The following is a 22,098-nucleotide window of genomic DNA, read 5'->3' as shown; positions in this document are numbered from 1 at the left end:
GTGTCCATGTGGCAGTTAACCAGGTAGGTGTTTTCATGTGTATTTTCCTGCTGGTAGGCCGGTGAAACTGTTGTTTTTGTAAACAACGAACACGGTTGGAAACCACAGAAGATTGCAGCATTCTTTTGATTCGGGAGGTCCGAAGGTTTCACTCGGGATTTGAACCTGGGACCACTCGGTCGGCAGCCAATCGATCTGCCAACCACGCTCCCCGATAACTTAGATAATCACAAATGGATATTTCGCCCAAAATATCCCATCATTGCTAATTTATCAATGTAATTCGGATTGCCCAACCGTCGGCGAAGCGAGTGGCGAATTTGGTAAATCCATTCAACTGCGTGGTTTTTGACAATTTGTGTCTAAACAGAGAATCTTTCACTGCAATGGACCAATAAATCGATTCCGAACGCTTTCTTTCCGTATGTAGTCCACTTCTAGTATTCTCTTTAACGAACTAACGAACGACCTTTCTGCTATCCAAGCGTGGTGCGATGCATGGAAGTTATAATTAAATCTAAAAAATGCATGGCAATGAATTTCTGGAAAAAGAATAACTCCCCACAACATAGCTATATCATTCGGGGTACCCAATTAGAGACTGTTGAATCTGTGAAATATTTAGGAGTTAGAGTCAATTATGATCTATCGTGGAATAAAAGTATTCGGGTAATAACAGGTCAAGCTAATCGTAAAATAGGTTTTGTTAAAATGATATGCGACGGCAAAGTTAGAGAAATTAGCTACTTCTCCCTCGCAGACCCCATTTAGAATACGCTGCCAATGAAAAACGCTTAATAACAGAGTTAGAAAGCGGGCAAAGAAGAGTTGCCAGGTATGTGAAAGGTCGTTACGATAGTCTTGTTAGTGTAACTGACCTCTTAGATAAACTCCAGCGAAGTTGGCCGTATCTTACGAACACCAACATACTACGGAAGATCAGATCATATAAATAAGAGAGATAAACTGTCGAACAGACTGATTTTGAATGTCTTTTTTCTACAATCAATAAGAGATTATTACGGCAGCGTCAGAACTCACAAATATATTAGATGACTTGTAGTGTAGCCTATTAACTTATGTGTACCTTAATGAATGTTTCTGAATGTTATTATTATTTCTAACAGCATGTAGTAACATAATTTGTTAGTATGTGTAACGTTTTTTGGACCGCGTGGTGTGCATGTGCATTTCATGCTGCATATTAGTGATTGATCACCCTCGCCAAACACCCCAGAGGTGGCTCGCAGGGTATTATGTAGATGTAGATGTTCTCTTCGTGACGAAGTCGAAATAATGCCTAAAAAATTAACGACTCTCTTCGTCACTGTAAAAAGATAGGTCACCTCCATACGACAAAGGCACCGTATCGGAAGTCTCAAGTCCTTGCAAAGTACGAACCAAGAGTTAGTGAATTTTGTCCTTGCAAAGTGGACTACTCCCAAGGTTCTCAGACTGCTCTAAGAACCTTGGACTATATAAAATCGTTTCACGCTTAATTTTGTGGAATAATGCTATATCCATGATTAAAACACAAATAGTAATATCCACACTATTTTATTTAACACATAACCGACCATGGTTTCGACACTTTGTGTCATTTTCAATACCAAAATTTGCCAACCGCTGAACGTATATTACAAATCCGGCCGCGATTGAAATGTCAAGCTCCAACTCTTATATTAGTTCCAATCTGTGCCACGAGATAACTCTGAACAAGTAAATAATCATTTCCGACTTTTCTTTCTGAAATCCATTGGACAATTTACAGTAGAGCTATTTTTTACATATGTAAAAAGGTTATTTAATCGGTACGCTTAAAACGAGTATGGATTTTAGGGGGTGCGCCGTACCGATCCAACTACAGCATTGCGCGAGGAATAACATTGAACATGTGTGAATCTCATTAATTATACCCTCACGTATGACCTTTGACCCCCATTATGACCCTCGGATGTCAAAAAATTAACAATATGGTCTATGAACTACAAAACGGACTTGGGCACCCTTTAAAACCTATGGTTCGACACGCTAATTGTCTCGATGGCCGGACGTTTACCTCTATGACCTTTAACCTACGTACTAACCTTGGAGGTCCATTAGTAGATAATACGATTACTATGTAGGGCAATACCATTGACTTAGGCACCCTTTAAAACCCATGGATTGACACTTTTGTTGGCATGCTATTCTTTTTGCCACCCTTATGACCTTGATTGTGACCTTACTGGGTCAACGGTTGAATTTTCGTGAATAAAAGTATTATTTTCTGTTTTCTCGTGTTCGAAACCCTAAGAATTGACATCTTGGTCAATGAAATTCACACTTGTTTACGTCTCGATTTTTTTAACATTGAAACCCCAAAAGGCAAATTCAAAATTTTGGTTTGGACCCATATTGTGAGGTCAAAAGATCAAAGTTTTAAAAAATTGCTTACACTCAACAAAACTTAGGGCCTTTCCCCATAAGTATGCCAATTTTCATGAATATCGCTTCACGCGAAGTTACTAAAGTTAGAGGTCAAAAATGACACACTACCATGTGGGACAGTCCGTACATTTTTGACTCGGCGCCCAAATTACATATTATTTCCCCGTGAAATTTCGAACCTTCAGCGTCAGAAGTGGTGAATTTAGAAAATCCATTTCAGTGAGCCGTAAAGCTCTAGATTTAGTGCACGGTGGTTGACAAGGCATCTTATGACGTACTGGGTCATCCTTTACTGCGGTGAGCCAAAACCATCGATTCCAAAGGCTTCATTTCCCGAATTGAGTTCACTTCTGAGTACCCTCTTCTTCCGGTCTTTGGGGCAAGGCCGAAATGATGCCATAAAAATCAGCAGCGCTCTTCATCATTCCAGGGAGAAAGCACCCTCCTTTCGACAAAAGGGTCCCGTTTCCGTGGCCTCACGTTCTTGCCAAGGGGTCAACATAGAGGAGGACTCAGTCCGTCTAGCAGAAGATTGATTAATGGTACCACTTCGTTTTTGAAAAATGTCCACAGCGAGAAAATGAGCGGAGAAAGAACAATCCATTCAGTCGCAATGTTGGCATAAAAGTATTTGTGATCGCGAGGAATGGTTTGCCCAAAGGGACCCCATTGAAGGAGACCCAATAACATGGCGCTAAAGCGTTATATCTGTTGCCGTTTCGCGCGCATTTTATTCGGCGGCGCCGCTAGTCCAGTATGACTTTCGCCAATAACTGTAGTGGTCGTGGTCTTTTTACAGTCTTTATATCAACTCACCAACCTGTCTGTTTGTTTGTCTGGTACAAATCTTGTAACTCAAATTTGACTCACTTCCTGTGAAGCAAAAACGCTGAATTTTTGCACACTTCTTCATTTCCGATGACAATACATGAAAATATAACTTTTTCTCTCCAACCCCCCTTTAACCACCCCCCAGTCAACCCCCCCCCCCCCCCAAAACATGTTTTTGATCTAAGAAGTTCCAAATGGTCGATTTTCGTGTTTCGTGGCATTTTTAACATAGGGGTAGGCATTTAAAAGCATAGGGGTGGCATTTTGAAACATAGGGGGCTTACCATTCACTGAAAATTTAATAAATATAGTGACTTTTTTAATACGTCACTTTTGGTTTTTCGGGGTCACTGAGTTTTTTTGCTTTGTGTCATATATAAACGTTGCTCATCCCCTGTAATTTAAATATAAAGGCTGGTTTTTTTAAAAAAAATTTTTATAAGAGCTTATCTAGTGGACAATCGTTCGCATGCGTTAAATTTGTGGTTTATATGATTTTATTGGCGCAGTGAAGCAGCGGTGCGTCGTTCGAGGCGGGAAACGTTTGGCGTTTTCTATGACGCCAAACCCCAATCCTTTGTAGCGCTTTGTAGCGAATGAGGGACCCGTTGGGATCTCGCTGGTCGCGCTCCGGTGCAATGGTGGCGTTCTTTGGACCGCACCCTCAGTGTGACTTTCTCCATTAAGAGTCGGGAAAGCGGTCATTTCTAGTTGACAGTCGTCTCGCATGTGTTAAATGCGTGGTTTATTTGATTTATTTGCTTAGTCACGCATTACTGCCGTGTATTTCCTCGAGGAAAGTGAGCATAGATGATTATAGCGCCTCAAACGGAAATTTGGATACTTATTGTAATTGGTATCTTATTGTAATGCGCTCGTAGCGAAAATAATTCTAGCGGCAGATTTAAGAATCCTCGCAAGTACTTTTCGAGAGCTTAACATTCACTTGCTGTTTCAACACGAAAATCTGTGTGGATGGGCAGGGGCGGTCTGGGGTGATTGGGGGCCCTCGGCTGAGGTTCATGACAGGGCCCTCCTTACTGGGGTATTCCCCCGGATACTTTAAGGATATTGGATGCCCGAAAATGTATTTTGACGCTATTCTGCCTCTTAGAAAGCACATATAAGTTAATAAAAAGAACAATTTCGCAAGAAAAAATATTGTGAAGGGTGAGAATTGTGTACATAGATTATAAAACTTAATAATTCATTGTGGGTCTATTATAATTTTAGAGATTTGTACCTTGAAACTGCAATGAAATCTAAAAAATTCCTCTAAAATAACCTTTTCGTATAACCCTTTCAAAAAAGCACGAGCTCCTCTTTATTCTTCTGACACCTTTATTTCATTTGCTTTTTGTATGATATTTTTACACTGATTATGCTGTATATGAAGGAAGTAATGAAAACGTAGAATTTTATAATAGGAAAAAACTTTGGCTCGGTTAATCTGAGTCTTTTCTGTTCACACCATTTATATACGCCTCACGATAGACGCGAGCGTTGGGGGGCCCCTTCGGTGCCCTCGGCGATCGCCGACCTGGCCAGACCGCCGCGCCCCTGTGGATGGGTGAGGGTGGATCTCAACCTCGACTGAGCAACAGGCCTGTGCATTATACACATACAGGGTATGTGAGTTCATCTGCCACCTAGAGGATTTTGATAACGGGATGTCCGAAGGTATCACCCGGGATTTGACCCAGAACCTCTTGGTCGGCAGCCAAGCGCTAAGCCTACTAGGCTACCGCGCTCCCCGATAACTTATGCAGGGCGCCACATGAGGAACCTGCAGTACTTCAGGAGGTGGTAGGGGAGATAATTTTAAGCATTTTTGTCATATAAACATGGGGTCGCAATTCCTTAGTTACTGAGCAATGGCAACGCAAAAGTTTTTTGAATGCACTTTGAAGTTACCATGGAAACTGTTTTTTCTACGGTATTCAGCCTTTTCTACATTCTAATCTTTTTAATTTTTTTTATTTTAATTTTCTCTGGATTTGTAAGGATATTAAATAATTAAGTTTGGGCGGAAATGTGTGATTATAATTGCCTGCAACAATTAATCTTTGAGCTTAATTAAACGACAGCTTTGAGCGAGTATAAACAATGCGATTATGCAATCTCATTCTTTTAGTATATATTTTTTATTACAGACAAAAATAATCGCACATTTCAATCCACCCATAATTATTCCATGCCCTTAAAAATACAGAATATTAAATAAAATGTCAAAAAGGGCCGATTATTATTCTAAAAGTATTCTACCGATTCCATGGAGGTAGGTTTCCGTGGAGTACTTAAGAAGAATTCTGGGAGGCTCTTCTTCCATAAAGTACTTCCCTCTTAAATTCACAATAAGGCTTACTCCCTATCATTCTATCTAAAAATCCTATTCTTTTCCGTCCCCTACCTCGTTTCCCTAACATTCTACCCTCTAACACCATATTCAACATCCCCTCCCCGCTAAGTACTCGCTCCATCCATACCTTCTGCCTCCTCCGTATCTCACCTAAAAATTGCCTCTCCTCACCCACCATGTCCAGCACTTCGTTGTTCTTCCTCGTCTCCGTCCACTTCACCTTCTCCATTCTTCGCCTCACCCACATCTCGAATGGCTCGAGTCCTCTCGTCCTCCTTTCTAAACCCAAGAAAAACCGTTTTCATGGCAACTGCAAATTCCATCCAAAAATATATTTGCGTTTCCATCGCTCGGGAAGCAAGGTATTGCCAACCCATGTTTATGGACAAAACATGCTTAAAATTATCTCCCCTTACCACCTCTTGAAGTATTAAGGATTACTCCTGAAACACCCTGTATAATCACGAATATAAATTTAGGCTAGCAGTTCCAATTATTACTTCTTTCTACATTAAATTCGCATCGCTTAACCGTCAGCGACACTAGTGGCGGCTTTTGTAAACCCATTTAAGGGAACAGTTGTTGACAATTGGTAAAAGGCTAGAGAATCCCCGACTGTAATAGGCCGAAAAATCAATTTCAAACGCTTTATTTTTCAAATTGAATCCACCCTCTCTTCACTACGAAGCAGAGATGATGACTAAAAAATCAAAAGCGCTCCTCATCATTCTAGGGAGACAAGGCCCGGCTTTCGACTAATGCCCTGTTTCCGAAGCCCATTGTCCTTGCACCAACACATTTTTCGCTTTTGATGTTATTGTACCACATTTTCCTGCAAAATCTGTCATCTGGGTATTTCGCGTAACATTTGTTTCAGAGCAGTAAAGTTTTATCGGGTTTCTCACCGGGTAAGGTCCTCCATATCTCCTTCCAACGTTTCGATTAACAACTCGCCCATCGTCATCAGGGTTTCAGGAATCCAATGAATTCCTTTGGATTCCTGAAAAAAGACGATGGGCGAGTTGTTCATCGAAACGTAGGAGGGAGATATGAAGGACCTGGCCCGGTGAGAAACCCGAGAAAACTTCACCGCAATTGTTCGCCGGGGAAAAACCAAAAATTATATCCTTTGTTTCACAGAATCAATATCATTCACTTTTTTTATAACCTATTGATTCATGACATGTATGTTTTTGGGTATGAAGTTGAAGGTGGGTAGATTTTTCGGTACATCTATCTACATCCACGAGGTGCCGTGCGAGCCACCACCAGGGTGTGTGGCACGGGGTGTTTCCACACCAGGGCTGCAGCACTCATCCTTGCCTTAATCAGAAACGCTTCCGTTCGTCGGACGCAAGCCAAGCACACAGGACAACGACACGCGGTCAGACCAGAAAACTAGGATAGTGGCATGAATAATACTGACACAGAGCAGATATTAGCAATGGGTTGTTTCGTCACTAACATAATTCAATACATTTATGAACATAATATAATTTCACGAAAAAATAAATTAGAGAACCGGTTAGAATTGTCAGGGGACGGTCAAATATCCACACTGTAGAACACATGCAAGAAAATACACTTGCATGAAAATTTTCGCTCCAAACTTACGATAAAATCTTATTCTCAACTTATTTGGCGGTTATCTTATTACAGGGATAGTTTTATGGGATATAGTAGTTTTACCAAATAAACTAGACACGAACCACTCGTACTAGAAAAGGACAATACGTTTTGGTTGGGGCTAGAGGCATGGTTAGGGTTCAGGGTACATTTAGGGTACGGTGTTTGGGATTTAGAAGGGGTTCGTAGTCCCAGAGGTGACTCAATAATTTATCTTTAGTGGCGGCAAAGGATATTGAAAATTTTGAATGTGAATATTTTATTAACTCTACGATGGGCGTCATTTTTAGATCTTTCGAGATGATTCTGCCGCTCACCACATGTCCTTGTACCACGACCTCTTCCTACGGACGGACCATTTGTGGACGGAACAGCGTTATTTGTGTGAACCTCCCCTTCCTTACCCTCCCACCAGAGGTCGAATATTCACTGCCATCCCCTTACCCTCCCCACAACCCCAATCAATCAAGTTTGCCATCAGCGCCCTTCGTAGGAACCCCAAAAGGGAGCTAGACGCACTCCCGTCTTCATTGGCAGAGGTTTTTGGTGGAGGGGGGTCCCTTCTCCTTGTCCCCCTCAGCTCACCAGGGGTTGCACCCCCCCGTCGATATGGGCCGGCTAAAGTCTTACGAACAATGTATCCCCTGTTTATATCACCCCCCCCCCCCTGACTACCCACATGGCACAGTGCAGCGCGTCTACGCAGAATAGTTGGGCGCGCATTTAGACTAAAGCCCTTACCACCATCAGCGGACAGAGACCAGAAATTTCATTACAATCGAACGTTCTGAGACTTCCTCTGTTTCAAATTCTCAATATTCTACCTTTGAGGTATTTTTTATTTAAAACGTTTTGAGAACTTTTTATGACCGGAGTGGTGAATTTCTTAAGTCCAGGGCTTATGAATTTATCAGAACGTATGTTTCCGCGGCGATGGTTTGATCTCTGCATTTCTTCAGGGTTTTCTTCCGCGTCAGCTTGTTTGTAGACAACAGCTCCCATCCAGCCTACGGTATATAAGCGAGGCAGAAACCATCAGCCGACGCCTTCGACCTGAAGACGCAGGCAGGATAGCGAGCGAAACTGTTGTCTACAAACAAGCTGACGCGGAAGAAAACCCTGAAGAAATGCTTATGATTTTATATCCAATTATGTACAATTCATGAGTATTTCGCCACCGTTCAGCGGCAGGCTACGAAATATTTCACATACCGTCATGCGAAGCACAGGTTTGAGGCTCACAAGCGGTTGTCGCTTCTCGGAAGTCCTTTCTCCCTCGCGTTGCCATGAGTGGCGCCGACTCCATGGGGCTTGAGGGGGCCCGAGCCCCCCCAAAAATTCGTTACAGATATGAGGAAAAAATGTGTCAGGCTTGTCGATTTTCCCCGGATTGTCCAGATATCGAGATTCGAGTGATCAGGGTTCTAATGCTGATCATATGACTCTTCTAAAATGCTTAAAAAACTTAAAATTCACTACTTATAAAATTTACTGGGGTAAGGTCCCCGGTTTGGGCCCCCCCAATATTTTTTGTAAGTCGGCACCTCTGGTTGCCATCCTTGATGGACCGCGAGGCCCTAACATCTACCATCGGCGCAAAAAAAGGTAGAACGCTGAACTTAAAGTATTTTTATGAAATTCGTGTCATACATCGTTTTACTCATTGTTTACTCGACTGCAACAATGAATAATTGAACATTGTTTTAACATAAGCTTTTAGCTTCTATAGTCGAAATAATGAAGAAGAACCCGCGAAAAACGATGAGAACGGCGAAGCGGTCTTCTTTTTCATCTCGTCACGGGAAAAATATCTGATTGGTGAATTTCATCGTATTTTTTATAGAGAGAACCATATACTCGCGTTAAAAATAGCTTTTTAAAAATAATCTCCATAGTCTCAGGCTCAACTTTGTGAAAATTCATTGTAACAAATGAAAAGAACAAACTATGTATTTATCCACCAATTTATTCTCGCGGTACAACTAGTTTTGACGCAGCGGCGTCATCATTAAGTAGGTACCTGATATTAAAGTGTGCCCAAGTCAATGGTATTGTCCTACGTAATGCCCGTATCATCCACTAATTGACCTCCAAGGTTAATACGGAAAAGGTTATAAAGGTAAGCGTCGGGCCATCGTTGGCCCATGAATAAATTGGTGGATAAATACATAGTTTGTTCTTTTAATTTTTTAGCTTTTTAAAATCAAACTTTACCCATTTTTTTAATGGCCGAAAGGTCATCAAATTGGCTGAGATTTCAATTTCCGAAGTGTAGAAAGGTACCTGAATATCGAAATTACGTATGCAATATGAAAAAAAAATTTTCCGAACTTTTCATTTCAGGAAATGTGTACATTGTTTCTCTTACTGAAAATGAACCGAAATTACGAAAAATCGCCATGTTGGTAGCGTGCATTGTCTCGGGGCGATTTTTCGTCTTTGTGTTTGCGTCGGTAGTGGTGCCACGAGACTCGGTGAGATTTCAAATCAGAAGCCTGCATAGCGTAGTGGTCTGCGCATTAGCCCGGAAAGCCAAAGGTCCTTGGATCGATTCCCGGGAATTTTTTCTCAAGGCAATTCATGGAGAAATGATATCTTTCAGAACAAAACGGAGAACATCATATAAGAAACCTAATATATTTCCAGGTCTGACAAACACGATACATTAAGAGAGATATTTTATCCGAACGGATTGGTATGGGAATCCGTTTTTCTCCCGAACAATAATGGACTTCAATAAATGCTAAACATAAATTCATTTCCATTTTATTTGTTGACGTCTGGTGTCCTAATAACCCGCAACAAACGCCTATTGAAGCTGCTTTTGGGGTAATATGTGGTTGTAGATGTAATTTAAATAAGCTTATCCAGGTTAGTGCCAAAATAAGGATCTAACGCCAAGAAATAAAGGTCAAGAAGTGTTAACGTATGATGCGTTGGAATAAAAGCATCACTCGGTCTTTCTAGCGCAAGAAGCTATTAATTCTGACGGTCCTTGTGAACATGGTTCCATAGTATTGTGCACTTCTCCATGCTGTTAAGATCCGGGATCAATGAAAATTCTTTTCGACGAGAACAGATTTTTCTTTTGAGCCATACGTTAATTGAAATCGCTCGTTGGAAGCATAGGGGAGAGTTGCCTAGATCGCACCACCATCATAGAAAAAAAGTATTAGATATAAATGGTGTATTTAGAACTTCCTGCATCACCAAGCACACCGCACTTCAATAGGGTAGTTTCCTTCATTAAAGAAAACGAAAGGCATTGATTGCGATTCGTTACCCAACATTAGTGTATTCATAATGTACAAATTATTTGGTTTTAGAAATACCGGTGTAGACGAATGACAACGGTCAATTTTATCCTCATTTGAAAAGTCCAGATTGGCGCCCATGCGATGCCACTCCACGTGACGTCACAGGGACCTAGTTTCTATACGAGTGGATAGGAGTTTTACATCGTCTGAGATTAACAATGCATGCACGAGGCACAGAGCTCAGGGAAACATGTCTTAATAATCACCTATTAAAACTGGCTAAGGTCGGAAAGTTTTCTTCGTTTGATAAGTTATTAATAATCCTTATTTAATCCAAGCGCGTCCAGCTAGCAGGGTACTCTGCTACCTGCTAGCATCCTGCGTCGTATCAGCGCTCAAAGTTTCGCCCCTAGGTCACCTCACAGGGCGGCAGCGGGAACCAGAAATACGTCAAACGGACTTTTCCCATCATTCCTACTTAGCCGTCGCGTTTTCACGCGCTTGAACATTTTCACATTTCGTTTAACCGCGAAAAATAGATATCGTCATTCGAAAATCTAAGAGCGTGAAATGCGAACTCCAGGAGTAATCATCTTTCGATTCAGGCAATAAAAAAATAATAGGAAACCACCCTATTGTGGTCACTAGTGTAGTGACAAGTCGGGTGCTTAAGTATTAAGGAAAGAAGTGCCTCTTCTGCTATTTCTTTCGTCTTTTCACAAGAATATTGAAAACAAATAAGTTGTATTTACATAGTTTTAGATACATATCATATTTTTAAGTCTATTTTGTTTCATTTAGCGCTATTAACAGCGTGGTATATTCATGTCTTTAGGCAGTGGAAATGATTTCATATATAATGGCAGTCGCTTCCGATAGCACCACGTCTCTCCATATCTGTGCGATGTAAGAAGTCTTGAAAAAGCTGCCGTGAAAAGACTATTCTTAAGCAAGGGCACTTTTATAAAAGACTAATAAATATTGTTTCAATTATTGCAGATTTTTTCTCAAGCAAAAAGACAACATCTATTATTAATGTCAAAGAGATGACTTATTTAACTTTTTTCGTTCCCTATGTTGGGGATATTTTAATGAACATTTTTGCTCTTTTAAGGGATCTAAAAAATAACCTTAACTTGCCTCTCTGCGTCTCATTGTCTTTGAAATATCATTCCTTAATTTTAGCTTCCAGTGGTGCGATTTGGGAAACCGGTTGCCTATATTGCACCGTTTGCAGTGGTTTGAAATTGAATTTTTACACATGTGCTCAACTTGGAGTTGATCGTCCCCAAAAATTGTGAGAGAAGTAGACATTCCTCCTCATATTAAGCAGCATTAAAAACTTATAATGCGTCACTTATTTTCGAGTTGATTCGTTTTTTTTTCAAAATCGGTGCGATTTCGGCAACCTTCCCCTGCAGTTTAAATATATGCAGCATACACCAACCCCTGCCACACGCCTATTAAGGCGGCTTGCGGGGTAGTATGTGGATGTAGATCTGTTCGTACCCATCGCTTGAATTTCTTTGATCTGTACTTCGCAGGTGTTCGGGCGTCAACCACTGCAGCTTCATCCTAGCTAAAGACTTCGAGGAGGCCAAACAGCTGTGGGGACCGGGTGCCGTCCACATAAAATACGCCTGCATGCGACCAAAGGGTGAGAAATAGTTCATTAAAAGGATTATTCGCCTATTTGAATGAATATACAGGGCTGGGCACAGTGGCGAAGCGAGGCGGGGAGCCCAGGGGGTCCGAACCCCCTACCCTCTCCGCGAAATATAAAAACAAAGTCACTTAGCTTCATAAAAGAAATCAGAATATTGGAAAATATAATGAATTTACAAAAGATTTCTTTGACAAATGAAGTTTTTTTGGTTTTTAAATGAGGAAGGTAAAATTATTTTAATCCCCTCTACTTGGTATCCTGTTTTTTTTCACCGTAGAATCGTTCGAAATCCACATGAATAGTTCGAAATGAACGATTAATGCGGAAGATTCAAATCCTCCAAATCCAAATATTTCAATAAGAACGATTTGAATTCGGCTTCACTGCGTCGATGCTGCTACCCAGATTCCCCCCCCCCCCCCACTCCGAAATATAAAAACAAAGTTACTTTCTTCATAAAAGAAGAAAAAAATATTGAAAAATAATGACTTAACAAAATATTTCTTTGATTAATGAAGTTTTTTGGATTATTAAATGAGGTAAAATTATTTAAACCCCTCTACTTGGTACCTTGTTTTTTTACTTTTCGCCCTGGAATCGTTCGAAATCCCCATGAATCGTTCGAAATGAACGATTTGTGCGTAAGATTCAAATCCTCCAAATCCAAATCTTTCAATAAGAACGGTTTGAATTCGGCTTCACGGCGTCGATGCTTTTTTTGCCCCCTTCTCTCCGAAATATAAAAATAAAGTAACTTTGCTTCATTAAAGAAAACAAAATATTGAAAAGTAAAGAGCTTACAAAAGATTTCTTTGACGAATGAAGTTTTTTCGATTATTAAAAGAGGTATAATTATTTTAAACCCCTCTACTTGGTACCCTGTTTTTTTTCACCCTGGAATCATTCTAAATCCCCATGAATCGTTTGAAATGAACCATTAATGCGGAAGAATAAAATCCTCCAAATCGTTTAATAAGAACGATTTGAATTCGGCTTCACTTCATCGATGCTGCTACCCAGGGTTTTTTTAACCCCCCACCCCCTAATGAAATTCCAGGCTACGTCACCGGCTGGGCAGTGTTTCAAATTAGTATTACAAATTATGTATTTGAAATACTACGTGTACGAAGTGCGTATCTTGTATTTCAAATACAGATTTTTGGTATTTCCCATTCCAAAATAAAACAATACATTTGTAAAATATTGTTATATATATGTATGCGAAACTCGAAAAACTAGCAGCTAATCATGTCACGAATGGGGTCCTCAGTTTATGATATAAAACAGTGTGACATCATTGGTACGGGTTGTTTTTGGGACCAGCTACCTAATTTGAGAATTTGGGAATTGATGCTGGGACCAGCTACCTAAACAATGAAGTGTGAAAAGGACCATATCTGTTTACGTGCATACGGTGGAGAACCCGAGAAGAACTCTTAAAATGGGAATTGGGTCGTTCACTCCGAAGTAGCAATAAATTAAAGGAATTCTATGTGTGACAGGGCAAGACTAAATTACGGCGAAAGAAATATTTCTTCATGCGGCGAATCTGACACATAAATGAAATAAAGGAACAAGAAAGCAGCTGCCCATATTCCTTGAGTTTGAGACGTCATTTGACTTCTTACTATCGTGCACTTCCGTTATTCGTGAATGATGGAAGCATTCGAAAATTCACTGCACGAATGCTGATTAGAAGCTAACATTATGTCCGTGATGCATTCATGCAAGTACGCTCGGGGCGCCAATTGCGATGTCAAGTAATTGATTAAGCCTGAATCACACGATCATTTTCTTTCGTCGCGAAAAGTGATCAGTGGAGCGATGGGTTTTCGCGACGGGAAAACTGATCGCTGTAGTGATCATTTTCTGAATCACACGGTCCCTCCCGCCGTCGCCTTTTGCTATAACTTCCGATATCACAGCTCGTTGTCATAGGACCCGCATAACGAAAATATATAGCGTGTTTATCTATGTCGTTCCCACGATTGTCAAACGTTGCGCTGCAATCGCTCCATACGGAAATGCGTTCTGATTGGCTGATATGGGGTTTTAGTGACGGTTTCTGCGACGGGAAAAGCGATCGGACGAGTGATGAAAAAAGTGATAGGAATCCTCATCATTGGAGTGATCGCGAAAAACAATTGCGCGCGACGATCATTTGGGAGTGATCACTCGGGAATGGCGGATAAATGATCGTGTGATTCAGGCTTTACTTGCAAGATGTTTGTTTGAAGATGTTTGTTTGAAAGGACATTCGACTCCTCCATTCTCTCTCTCTCGCTACCCCGTGTTTTTCTGAGTCAACGTCTCAACCTCCTCCAGTTCATTTGATTGTGTTTCCCACGGGAGGCGAAGACGGACGGATAATATAGATGGATGGATCAATTAATTTCCCCGTACATCAAGGAGTATTCAATACGCCTTTACAGTCATCATCAGCACGGAGAGCGGCGCCAACAATGGAGAGCGGACGATCGGAGGAAGCAATTACAAATGACGGTCGACGCCCGCTTTCTCCGCTCCCCAATGACTTCCGCGACGCCAGCGCCTCCCACGGCTGTTGTTCATCGCTCCAGACACCTCCTCCCCCTCCCATTACCACTTCCATTACGCCCCGAACTGATATCCACCGCTACGACTCGTTCCCAGAACAATTAAAGTGGTTAATCGCTGGACTCCAAGAGCCGAAGACGGAGTAGAAGAATTTGGGACTTCGATCTCATGAATGTGGATGTAACAAAAGAATTATATCCCACACTTTTATCTTTTTTAAAACATAAATCCACTGACTAAGGCCCCACGAACTCAGAGAAGAATGATAAAAACACATGTTCTATCGGAACATTTAATTGGCAGGAATCTTAAGATTGTTCTCGCGACCCATTATAAATATACTTTTTTTCGCTTTTGTACTATAAAAATAAACAAGTGCGCTCATGGTCAGGAGGGGGCAGGTGCCTCCCCCCCCCCCCTAGAAGCAAAACCGCACGTGTCTTTGAGGAAAATAATATTTTTTCAAGCAAATAATTTTTAAAGCTAATAAAGAGATGTTACAGTTTCCTTAAAATGTTGGTTTCATTCACCTTTTCCATGCTTAAATCTTACCTGTAACTTGCTCCCCCCCCTATTTTTGATCCTGGGTACGCCCTTGCGTGTGCTTATGTTCAAACAAATATGCACATTATCAAGAAAACGCTCCAGCCACCTAACTTTCACGATATTTGCCCTCTCCTCGGACGCACCGTAACTGGAAGGTGGACATGAAAGACGTATGATGTAAAACATGTGGAAAGAACTTTCTTAATGTTTAAGTGAAGTTTCTTATGATATCACGAGACAGCTAAGAGCATAATCATGTTTCGGGGAAGGCAAGAATCTTAATTTTAATTCTACCGCGTTTTCCATTGCTGCAAGATTATTTGAGTCCATATTTGTTTTTAAATATCCGTACATTACGTAATGTTCCTCTAGTATTTTTAAGGACGCATGTTACAAATTAAAAGATAGATGTTCCCTATATGGTGAAATCACACTCTTAATGAGTCAGCCAGAGAGTTAGTTTGGATAGGTCAGGGTAGAGCTCACATCAGATACTATTCAGGGTCCCTGTCCATGGACCACCTTGCACTTCGATTATTTTGTTTGAGTGTGTCCGTAGGCTTCACCCGGGATTTGAACCTGGGTCCCCTCGATCAGCAGCCAGGCGCTCTATCAAATAGGTTACTTGGCTCCCTATAAAAAAATTGACACGGAAAAAGAAAATAAAGAAAAATACCAGTTGGGTATTTAAAAAATATATAAAAATATACATTGGAAACAAAAAATCAAATAATAATAATAGAATGCCATTCTATGAAAATTTTATAAATAGAAATTTGTTAATAATTATGCATTGGATGAAAATGTATTATTTATGTCTCTATGCTTGATGTCGCTTTGTTAGATTTATTGTTTAGCTTCTTTTTTCACACAAACCACACTTAACTCAGGCAACGCAATAAAATGCGCAAAAAATCGTTGCTTATGTGAACTGGCTGGTTGGGTTGAGTCACTCGGCTCACGTGGACAGTAACTTCAGACGTGCCTGCAGGGCTGTCATAGAATTTAGGGTGATTCAGTTTAAATAATGATAACGAAAGAAACGTTTTTTACCTGTCACAATATTCTCATCGGGTATGACAATCGAAACTAACCGGTAGTCAAAACCAGTAAAATTCCATTAGTATCGTTCCCGGGAGCAAAATGCCGAAACGAAATGGATTTAAACCTGGGGAGCTAAACTCTGAGTCGAAACGAAATCGGAGTCAAAACTACTTCGGGTCGAAACTAAACTAAAACTCTGAGACGAAACGAAACGCATAAAATATATCGCACCGCAGGGACCACGTGCTTCACCTTCGAACAGTTTAGTTTCGACCGACACACCGAGGGTGAATTATGGTTGAATGAAGTAGAGGTTCGGCATAACCCCATTAGATACATGGGGCACTCATACTATTACACTAACAGGAGAACGGTGAACGCAAACTGGCCTTTCGATTTTTAAGCCCAATGTTTTAACCTCTCTACACGTTTACCACGCGTAATGGGTCGAAACTATTCCCTCTTCTCCCCATCCACTCAACTTCTTAGATCGAAAATTAACTATGAGCAGCGGAGTTTCAATTAATTTAGTTTCGTTCCCGGGAATAAAGTTTCGTCCCGGTTCAAACTAAACTCCTTGGTGATATTAATTTCGTGCGTGAACGAAACTAAACCTAGGCCTCGTATTTTCGTTTCCCTCCGGGTCGAAACGAAACAATTTCGTTTCGTTTCACTTGCCACCCCTGATTCCCATAGCCCCTCCTACCATGGGTGGATAAAGATCGTTGCTTTAAGGGCCGGGAAGGAAGGAGGCGGTTCATTACATTCCGCGGTGCCTTAATCGCATGCAATACCTCACAGTGATAATGCGTCAGAGGCATTTAATGGGTAGAAAAGTGGATTTTAGATATTCACAAATTATTTATAAACATTTTTTTAAAGCTGGTAAAAAAAACATTCATTGGAGAGCCACCTTAACCCTCTTAGCGCTAACCTTCTTCCTGGGGCACTAGTGAGAAATGCGGAAGCCAAATTATTATAATGAAGAAATGAAGAAAAGTGAAGTGAAATGTGGAATAATTAAATAAAATCTGACGATTCATGCAAAATAGAGTGGAATTTTTCCATGTTGCAATAATTACGCTTAATTATTATCGAGGAAATTTTCAAGTATTTATTTCAATATGAAGAAGAATTGCTTTAGAAAGAGAAACAATTAAGTTGTTTTTTCGCTATCTTATTACGATTTGAATCATTTTAAATTTTAATAAAAAATTTTACTGTTATCGAGAATTTAATTGCCGTTATTTGTAGTGATTTTAACAATGGCTTAGACAGGAGCTGATGTATCGGTCCGCCGTACTTGGCACCCGAGACACAAAATCCGATATATCGGCTTGCCGCACTGAAAGACTACCATCGCTTCTATTTTTCCGAGTGTTACAGGGGGGAGAGGGGTGCTATCCTCCTACCCTTAATCCGCCACTGCCTTCTACATGTTTCTTTAGGCAAGTCATAGGCACCTTGAATATGAAGCGAGCGTATGTGATCCGGTGCAGAAAGACTCAATCCGCGAACTTAATAAAATACAAAGGAAGGCTGCGCGGTTCGTCAAAAACTGCTACAGGTGTAAAAACAGCGTTACCCAGATGTTAAGCGAATTAGGCTGGGAGACGCTAGAGACTCGGAGGCTGCGCGCTGGGCTTACATTGCTTGAACAATTGAGAATGAATATCTTTAAGAACGACACTGATAACATAGTATTTCTTACAGTATAATCTGCTGGGGCAGTGCATACATGAGCACATTTAAGTGTGCACTCGTTTCGCAAAAAAAATAATCAGGGTAATATTGTCTAAAAATTATTATGAGCACTAATTTCCGTTGTTTGTGGCCCTAAATTTGTCGCCACTAAGGCATTTGCATTTATTCAAAGTGCTTAAATTGTTTTTTGCCAGAAGTGGTAATATGCCGAGTGGATGTGATAAATATAAATATAATTTAAGGAGTAAGTCATTTATAGTAGCAAACAGCCTTAAGTTAACATTACATAAACGCTGTTTTCTTTACATGGGGCCTAAGTTATTTCATTTACTGCCCGCTAGAATAAAAACAAATCCTCAAATGTAATGTTAAGACTTGCTAAAGACTGGCTTTTCTCGCAAGAAATAATTGAAAATTTATTTTTATGTTATTTATTTAAAACACTCATGTACCATTTACTGCATTATTTTTTTTATTGGCATACATTTTGTTATTTGATGGTGGCTCAATTCTGGTCCTATGACCTTGGAGACCACCTACAGCTCCTTCTCTTGTTATTTTTTGTATTCAGATGTAAAACCAAAATGTAGAAATAAATAAATTATTAAATTATTATTATTATTATTAGAGCCCCACTATATTTCCAGGTCCGATAGAAGCGATAAATTAAGAGAGATATTTTGCTGAACGGATAGATATGCGAATTCCTTTTTCCCCCGAACCATAAAGGACTTCAATAAATGCCAGTTGTAATTTCGTTTGAGCATTTCTTTTTATGTGAAAATAGCTGGTGTACTAACACCCTCTCCCACACGCCTTTTAGGCGGCTTGCGGGGTAGTATGTAGATGTAGGTATAAGTAAATGCTTCTTGTTAGAGAATATTTTCCCCGTCATACGCTCCGAGCCAGTTACAAGTACTTCTACATGAGTTCCTTGAATGTTGGTGACGTAGTGATGAACCCCAAAGTCAGCGTTTGAAGTGTCAGTAATAAAGAGGCACTTTGACATGTAAAAGACCCGAAAATAACATTGTTCAGCTTTTTAAGCGATTCCGTATACGTGTTTACAATCGCACGAAGAGACATAACTCCCTCTCGACAGATTTATTTTTTGTGACGGATTACTACCTTAAAACATATGTTAATATCTTGAAATTTTCAGTGACTATATAGGAGACTCGATTCAACACTTTCCTGTATCTCAAAATTGGAAATTTCACTCCGTATTTTCTAAGAAATATTTCTTTTTTTTTACTTTAGGAACAGGCTAATTTTGAAGAAAATCTACTTTCGATACACTGAAAATTTCATCACGACAGCTTAAGTTTTAAACGAGAAACAAGGCTCAGCGAAAAAGGCAATACACGACCGGTTTAGACTTATCTAGTGATGCGTCATTTTAACCCTTCGATGAAGACCCAAGCTTCCGACTCAAGAGCTAACAACTTCCTCGGGAAGTGGATTATGTCACGCCGCTGGTAACAAGCGACGACGCGATGTCTTCTCGAGGGGATGATAAACACATCGCCGTTCGAAGGAGCACACTGCCTCTGACGGTCGGTGTCTCGCAACTGGAGGGTGCAAGACGGTGACATAAACAGAGCAGACGACAGACACTGCCCAGGGGAGGAGGACTCATGTCATGTCAGGGTGTGAGGCAAGGACTGCCGTGGGAAACTACGATCGGTAGAGAGAAGACTGTTTAATAGGAGAAGACTGTTTAACACTTCTTAGTCCGATCCCCGTTGCATTTGACTAACCCCGGAGGCCGGCCATTTTTTAAATTTTTACGCAGAAGATGCAAGTACAGTGGCGCAGCGAGGGGGGGGGGTTGAGAGATGAAACCCTCCCCCCCAGAGCTCAGAGAAATTTTTAAGTTTAATCCTTAAGTTCACCCTATCACACCGGTGTTGTGCTCAATGATTCCTACACTTGAGATCTTCAAGTACGTTTTCCTCTCCCTCTAATGAGCTCTCTCCCAGTGAGATTTTGCTCAGGTACCTTTCTTCAACTTTGGAACCAGATTCAGTGGTGTGTCCCACCCTTTCCTGGCCTACTGAGTAAGGATTATTAAAAGAAGAGTTCCTATCATCACCTGAGCCAATGGTCAGCTATTTATGAACGTTTGGCTTTTTAAAATACTTTATACTTTGTAAGAATTCAAGAGAAATATGTGTACCATGAAATCCAGTTAGCTGTGGGCTGCAATTTTATTTCACAAGACTGAAAAAGTTTGAAAATTATGATAATATTATGCTACTGGGTATTTTGAAAATTCTCAACATAATCTCAACTTGTTTTCTATGCGAACAAGCATCTATTGCCAAAATATTGGATATATTTTTGTAGTTGCAGTGGCGCAGCGAGGGGAGGTTTCGGGGGATAAATCCCCCCCCCACCTCAGAGCTCAAAGAAATGTTTAAGTTTAATCCATTTTACTTAATTGGATTGATATTACTAATAGAATAGTGAAAGGATGAATAAAATATCCCTCAGAAAGCCGTAAAACTCACCATTTTGATCCATTTACCTTAAAATTCCGCAATTTATTAATCTCGCAACTACCGCTTATCCTGGTGGGTATATACCTAACATATCCCCACACACCTCGGTGTTATTTTCACCTAAATCCCCCCCACCCCAGCCTTAATTCCTAGCTGCGCCCCTGTACAAGTATACCATTAAACTCGCACAACTCGAGAACTATGGCATTTTTTTGGCATAAACAAATACATGTTTTTCTAATGAACATATATGTTTAATGCATGTGCTTTTATTTATTCTATGCAAGAACAATAACTTGCTCAAACAGTGCAAAATAATTCCGTAGAGGGGTGTGACAAATCATTTTACAGAAACACGTAAAAATAGGTGACCAGACCAGTACCGCTGGATGAGGAAGCACGTAATTTTACGTGAACGGACCACAATGTGTTAACTATTCCGGCTTTACTTAGCGGAACCATGATATAGGAAAATAAAATTCATTGGACCAGTGGCGTAACTATGGGGGAATGAAGGGGATAGATCCCCACCAAAGCATCAGAGAAATAAAAATAATATTTATAACTATTGTCTAGTTTTGACATATAGTAAATTTTAACGTCAACTTTTAATGAAACCAAAATTTTAAGTGCCAAAATTATGTAAAATGTATTTGCAGGCATGTCATTTTTACAAAATTTTACCAAACGGTGGGGGGAGGTCGCCCTTCCCCATCCCCCCCCCTAAATCGTATTCTTAGTAACGGCACTGGTTTGGACACTCATGCCCAACCTAAAAAAAGACATAAGTGTCAGAACAATGGTCGGCAATAAATTTTCAGCGAGGATCGCACAAAGTTGATTTTATTTTTCGAGTAAATGGCAATGGAGGAGGTTGAGCGATCGTTTCTCACACCACCGTCATGGAATGTCATAAAATTTGCGCGTACTTCGTAATTTAAGTCACTATGATGCAAATTGCAAAGTTAACTCTTCTTATTGCACTTCATCCCCGGCCCCGAATGAGTTGCATAGGACTGGCTATAACCAGGCCTGTGCATGACCCCTTCTTAGGGCGTTGGACGGCCATGGCCAGCGGGCGACACCACTATGCAGGGAGAGAACTAACGGAATATGGATATGAATGAATGAATATTTATATTATGCTCTAGGTAAAACCTGTGAGAGCAAAAAAATTGAAAATAATGGAAATGTTCTACTCGTAATAAATGACGATTTGACAAAAATATGGCATTATGGAAATTATTGCTAGGTTAAAAAGTAGTAGATATTTTGACAAAAAATGTAAGATATTCAATATTAATTACACAAAAATGTAAGTTTCAACAAATATCATAATGAACACACACATACAAATATGTATATTTATGTAGAAAGTTTTGATAACATCACAAGTTTAACATGATAACTTAAATAAGTTGAGGAGACTAACTTAAGCCCTAGACTTCAAATAGGAGTACAGCCTTCCTACACGACTGAAGTGATTGTGACGTCTTTATATTTGGCGGTAGAGAGTTCCAGAATCTAGATGCTGTTAAATGAAAAGATTTGAAATATATATTGGTGCGGGCTTGA

At 40.3% G+C, this 22,098-nt stretch overlaps 1 protein-coding gene across 1 annotated transcript in view; it reads left to right on the top strand.

The window, feature by feature from the left end:
• The window catches only part of LOC124169071, a 156,241-nt gene that overhangs the window by 62,712 nt on the left and 71,431 nt on the right, over positions 1-22,098 (top strand). Inside the window, exon 3 of the mRNA XM_046547545.1 lies at positions 12,048-12,160. Within this exon, the coding sequence (XP_046403501.1) occupies positions 12,048-12,160 (113 nt within the window). The remainder of the gene's footprint in view (positions 1-12,047; positions 12,161-22,098) is intronic.

The sequence above is a fragment of the Ischnura elegans genome, chromosome 12 (genome assembly GCF_921293095.1).
Source record: "Ischnura elegans chromosome 12, ioIscEleg1.1, whole genome shotgun sequence".
NCBI classification, from domain to species: Eukaryota; Metazoa; Arthropoda; class Insecta; order Odonata; family Coenagrionidae; genus Ischnura; species Ischnura elegans.
This window is presented reverse-complemented; position numbering and strand designations above follow the sequence as displayed.